General features: G+C 41.8%; 1 protein-coding gene across 1 annotated transcript; it reads left to right on the forward strand.

Annotated features, from left to right (window-relative positions):
* The first annotated feature begins 2,174 nt into the window (after nucleotides 1-2,174).
* On the forward strand, nucleotides 2,175-5,697 carry LOC145392522 (uncharacterized). The gene is made up of 2 exons (XM_080266916.1): nucleotides 2,175-2,930; nucleotides 5,188-5,697. Exons 1-2 carry the CDS (start codon nucleotides 2,260-2,262, stop codon nucleotides 5,648-5,650), a joined length of 1,134 nt encoding a protein of 377 aa, XP_080123042.1. The 5' UTR covers nucleotides 2,175-2,259; the 3' UTR covers nucleotides 5,651-5,697.
* Nucleotides 5,698-6,513: the final 816 nt, after the last annotated feature.

Here is a 6,513-nt window from a genome sequence, read left to right on the forward strand (position 1 = left end):
GTGTGTGTGTGTGTGTGTGTGTGTCCTCCACTGACCATACCCAGGGCGAAACTGTATGTGTTTGTCTCTGTGTTTGCCTTTCTGTTTTTTTGCCTCCCTACCACTCGGATAATGCTGGGGGAAGCTGTATACTGTGTGTGTGTGTGTGTGTGTATCCCTGAGTATGTTGGGTGTAAGAGCACGTTTGTTTCTCTGTATATCTGTTTATATCTATGTTTACATTTATGTGTCAGTCTCTTTGTCCACCACTTAGCCGAGTGAGGGTGTACATTGCTTAGATTATGCTGAGTAAAGCTGTATATGTTTGCAATTTTCTCTGTCTGTGTAACCGCTACTCATAATATGTTGGGCGATGAGAGAATGGAAATGTGACCTATTTTACTGGCCACTCAGATAAGTCTCCATTTTCCTGTGTTTGGATTCCTCCCACGCCATGTATTTACTGTAGTGGGAACCAAGGAGTTGATGATGGTGGTGGTGATCTTTAGTGGAAGACAAGGTTCTGTTAATGATGATAATGATGGTGATTGTAGTGGATGTGGTGGTGGTGCAGTAGCACATTTGTTCCGACCTGACCAAGATCCAAACCCCTTTTTCAACTAAAATTATGGCCAGATTTAGTCAGGCGAGAAGGTAAATTTTACTTATAACTATGGAAACTTATTCTCTTGCCATAACAAATGCCTGTCGAATTGCATGCAACCACGACTTAACCCACCCCGTCCCGACCAATTTTACACCACTGACTCCCCCTAATCCCGACCAATTTTGGGGAAAAAAATTTTGGCTCAAACCTCCGCTTTTGGTGAGAAACATCGAAAATTCATAGAGAAATCGCTCACCTGAGGTTTAAGATACTCGATACAGGTAGCAGTACCCCAGACCTTACTGGATTTTCTATCAGGCTGGCTCCAAAGAAAACGAGTTCTGTGGGTGGGTAACTATTCCACACCACTCATAAACTGTATTTATTAATTTATTTGGTACGAATTTATATGTAGTATAAGAGTATATTGGTTTTCACACAGTAATATAGGCAATATAAGCATTGTTTCACTCACCGAACATCAACATGCCTGACCTTTTTTGGCGACCTTACCTGATCATCATTTCTGACTGTTTCTTCCTCTAATGCTACATAAACTTTGTCCTCCACATTGTCATTGATTGGGGAATCACTCTGGTCCTGAATTTCGTACCGTGGCACGACATGGCTTTACTGGCCAGGTCACTGATAACAGGTGAATTGCCAAGACAATGGCGTGCTTGGGGGGGGGGTCATGCAGGGTAAGGCATTGTCCCTGCCTGGCATCTTGTAGAGGAGGGTGTACCATGTACTGTATACATACCAAAAACCATGCCCAAAATTTGAAAATTGTGCAAATTAGGGACCTTGCAATTGATGTGCATTTATATACGTCAGTGGGACACGGCGGGTTAATATTTGAGTGACCCAGTACCGTCAGATGAAAACAGACCAGCTATAGTAGCAGTTACAAAGCAACATCCACCCTTTTTAGGTGTTCTGACTATTTCTGACTACTAATATTTTTCGTCACAAAACATCCTCACTTTTTTTTTTCTTTTTTCAAGTGTAGCTATTTAAATCTAATCGCATAACAGCATCTTAATTTTACATCTACCTGTGGTACTTTTGTTGGTAGTGTAGTTGCATCGTACCTAGAGATACAGTATGGGTATTAAATTAATCACATAGCAGCTTTTCCATTTTTTGGCTAATCTTTGGTACCATTCGTGGTAGTATTTAAATTTCCCTGAGGCATATAGTAAGTTTCCCACATTTTGACTATTTTATGGCAGTATTGGTGGTTGTTTACTTGCCGCTGATCTAGGGATACAGCTATTAATATTAAATTTTCTTGCTCACATTGCAGTTTTCGTACCCTTTTTTTTTTTTTTTTTTTTTACTGTTCTGTAATACTAATTTTCTCCTAGTCAGCAACTTCTCCACTTTGGCTCTTCTGGCTGTTAATTTCACCTAGTCACGTAACACCTTCCCTATTATGGCTTTTTCAGCTAATAATTTCCCTTAGTAACATAACACCTTCCCACATTTGGCTCTTCCATGTTACTACTGGTGGTGGTTATGTTGCAGTGACAGAGCGGGGATGCATGTCGAAGGATCCAGCGACACTCATAACGGACGACCATGTGAAGGCGGCGCTAAGGGCAGACAAAGGTGATGCCGCCCAGCTCTCCTCCTTCACCACCTCCGTCTTTGCTGAGAAGGGTGACAACATGGCCACTGTTGTCACCAGGGTCCAGGTCCACTTCCAACAGGGAGGCCAACAGAACCAGGCATCTTATGTGGTCAAAATAAACCCGTGTCGAGATGATGCTCTGCCCGAGGAGATTAACCACATGTTATTTGAGAAGGAAATCGACTTCTACACCAAGATTGCCCCGGAACTGAACTCTGTGCTGACTGCTGGGGGGCACGACGAAATTAGAGTGCCAAGGTTCGTCTACTCCTGTATGCAGCTCTTGAATGAGCTTATCTTCCTGGCAGACCTAAGGCCAAGGGGGTTTAAGATGTTTGACCGATATAAAGGACAGGATGAAGCACATGTGAAGTTGGTCATGCAGGAGCAGGCCAGATTGCACGCCTCCTCGTACGTCCTGCAGACAAGACTGCCCAACCGCAACCTCATAGACAAGTACCCTTCCCTCAAAAAGGACTGGTTGAACATGACCGGAGAAAAGAAAAAAACGTTCACCAACATGATGGCCGGGAGCTACAGCAATGCAGTAGTGATACTGAGGAAGATTGGGGGGTACGAGAAGGTAGCAAAGTGGATGGAGGAGAACACACAAAACTGTTTGGACACTGTGCTGAAGCAGATCACTCCTGTCCCACCCTTTGAAGTCCTGTGCCACGGTGACTGCTGGAACAATAACATGCTTTTCAGGTGGGTAGTCGGTCATGTGGAGCGTTTGTTTTTAGCTGATGAAGATCCCTAACCCATTTTGGCTAAGTTCTTGGCCAAGTGTTGCCAGATTGAAGCGTCGATTTGACAGGTAACCGAGGTGATTCATTCTTAACTTATAACTAAAGCGTATAACGTTTCACGCAACCACAACTTGGTATTAAAATTGTGGAAGTGGCCCAGTTCCTTCATGTTAAAGCAAATCGAGTTGAAGAGTGTGAGAGAGTTGCCTGAGTGATGATGTCGCCTTCCCACAAAACAATTACTATATATATATATATATATTATTGGTAATTATTGGGAGGAAACAGGCAATGAACAAGGTATTTCTCCAAGGCGGATAGAAAGCTGGTTGTAGAGAGAACTGAGGTTCCAATTTCACTAGCTCTGAGAACTCTACTCCTGACCATCTTCCTTTGCTGACTTTTTTTCAGTGTTTCAGTAATAGCATACTAATATAAACGTATTTCTACAAGCATCTGCACCAGAATGCACGTATAACTAATCTTTCGTAATATAATGAGGATGGTAATGATAACAGTATATAATGTTAATAATTATAGTTAATAATAATTATAATAATAATATTAATAATCATAATATGACAATTCAGCCTCCGAGTACCAAGAGAATGGGACCTCGAATGTCTCCCACCAGTTGTCATTATCCTGGTGATGGCCACTTGAGATGAGCTGGTCCATTGTTTTACATTCTTCTGATTAATTATATATGCATTAAAGTATTTTTTCTCATTACTTAACAGCACCCCATGAATATCTTATAGTACTTGACGGACTGGGCAGGGATCGTAAGGGTCGTATTCTCCTTGGGTAAGGAAGCTCCTAGGCGATTTATTGTTTTGAATATTGCGCCTTACTGTCCTCGTGTGTGTTACATAAATCCGTTTGATATCACTATCCTCTCCAGAAGGATATTAACCACCCATATCCAGAAATAAATTGTTAAAGGGGAGGTGTTATTAACCACCCAAATCCAAAAATAAATTGCAAAGGAGACCATCCACTCACTTGATGTAGAGCTGCTCTCAGGTGTCTGCCCTTTCCTCTCCTCCGTCCTTCTTTCCTTCCATCCTCTTCTGTCTTTCCTTCATTCTTTCCTCGTCCTTCTGCCTACGGGTGACTTTACACTCCCTCTTCTGTCTTTCGTTCCTTCATTCTTTCCTCTTCTTTCTGCCTGTGGGTGACTCTACACTGAGTGACAAGCCAAATGGTTTTCTGTACAACAGGAAACCATTTACTACGCTGGGTGGTAACCATATAACCAAATTATGGCGCCTGGTGGTTTAGTGGGTAATTAAGGTGCTCCAATCGGATTGAGCCGATGAAGGTTTATATCCAAGGGGTTGTTGGGGTTTATTGCTCATGTGATGCCACCCAGGGATGAGAGGCTGGTCACTCTCTTCTTAAATGTCAGGACCATCTTGCCTGGCCCCGGGCTCCTACGCTCCTCATGGGGCGAAGTAGGTTTGGATGATGGATGGATATTATGAACCACCTCTATCCAAAAATAAGTTGCAAAGGAGATATTATGAACCACCTATATCCAAAAATAAATCGCAAAGGAGGTGTTAGGGAGCTGCCTCAACCGACGAGAATACGGGCCAAAGTCAGTAGCTACAGACGGGAAAAAAGTACATGTTACAGGACATGATTATATTTGAACCATTCATTTCCAATCACAAGTTTCGTACAGTTACCTCTCTGATATTTTGACTAGTAGAGTAGCAAAATAAAACATATGAACATGATATGTTTGATCCTGTTATTAAATATTTTTAGCATTAATTGTTGATAGCAGATACTATAGTTTACGGGTATTACATTTATGTTCTAAAAAAAAAATAAGCTCGATGGACATAACTTTAATGGCACAAATTATGAAATGTCTAGGAACGGAATTTTTTTTGCAATGATTTATCCTTTGGTCCCCCTCTCCCTCTTTTTAATTCTAATCACATTGGTTCGGATTCTTATCACTGGAACGAATTCGATGGATAAAGCATGGGGTTGAATGGGTTAGATTTTTTTTTTTTTTTTTTTTTTTTTTTTTTTTTTTTTTTAGCGATCAGTTCCTTGGCCTCCAATTTTTAAAATTAATCCAAATCACAGTTATTCGAAGACTTAGCAGCAGAAAGAACTGAGTTGATAAAGCATGGAGTTGAAAGGGCTTAAATGTATCAGTTTGTAAATGCTGACTTATTGTGCTTCCCACTATAAAGGTACAATGACGACGGCACACCAGCTGAAGTTATGCTGCTCGATCACCAGATAACACGTGTTGCCTCCCCCGCCACGGACCTCAACTACTACTTCTTCACCAGCGTGTCGTCAGATGTCAGGAGGCCAAATCTGGAGTCATTCCTGACCTGCTACTACAGCACCTTCAGCAGCATCATCCAGGCGGGTGGAGCGGAGATTCCGTTTAGTATGTCGGAGCTCCGGCAGGAGTTCCGGGATAAGATGCTGTACGGCCTTATGTTTGCCGTGATAGCATTTCCGTTCATAATGATCGATCCTGCAGGAACCCCCAGCGCTGAGGATATAATGGGCAAGGATGCCAGAGAGAAACTGGAGACCTGGCGGGAGCAGCACATCACGGATGACACACTGAAGAGCCCTCTGATGCGAACGCGCTTCTTGGATACACTAGATGACATGGTGGAGGCCGGGGTTATAAGCTAGTGTGTATGCAGGCTTATATACTTTTGTTGAGTCTTGTGACATTGTACTCTTTTTCACTAACTTGGCCTAAAATGGTCACCTCACCCTCTTGAGTGCTGAGTTGTGACTAGAGATTAACAGTAGAAAATTGTGCTAGTCACAAAAAAGTGCCTTGGGAAGGATGTAGAGTCATAGAGCTACTTTATTCTGTCACTGACCAATGTGAAATAAGCTGCTAAAGGACGAAATTCTAGGCCAAGTTAATGTAAAAGCAGTACAGACCATATTGCCCATTATACCAGCTTAGTGCTGACCTTGTTTCAAAGTTTCAACACTGGGCACATTCACAGCATGGTAGAGATGGGAGTTATAAGTCAGTATATCTGTAGTTTCTTGTATTTTCGTTGATTACTACAATATGGGATCCTTTTGTTCTGTTTTTGTACCATCATTCCTTAATTCCCTGAGCGACTTCTTTTTGGAACTTGCTCTTCCTGATTACCTTTCTCCCCAGATTTCATCCCACAGCAATTCCAGTCAGACCACTGCTGATTTTTTTTTTTTTTTTTTTTTTTTTTTTTTTTTAAATAATGGAGAACACCTGTTGCCTGTTGTATGAATTTTTTTCTACATTTAATTTGTTTTCCTTCTTTTGTTCATCTGTAAAAAAAAATCTAGCACCATACCCACTTGGTCCATCACTGCACTGTCCTACTCATAACACCATATCACTGTCCCTTCCTGCACTCTTCATACACGTTCTAACACCATGTCGTCTTATTCTTAACACCACTCATATTCCTTTTGATCCACAAAATCAGGACATCAGGATTAGATTAGGGGCATGATTGGAGCACCAGCTGACAGACGATAGATATAAAGAA

The sequence above is a fragment of the Coenobita brevimanus genome, chromosome 22, assembly GCF_032717465.1.
Source record: "Coenobita brevimanus isolate Jiangsu-jjx chromosome 22, ASM3271746v2, whole genome shotgun sequence".
NCBI classification, from domain to species: domain Eukaryota; kingdom Metazoa; phylum Arthropoda; class Malacostraca; order Decapoda; family Coenobitidae; genus Coenobita; species Coenobita brevimanus.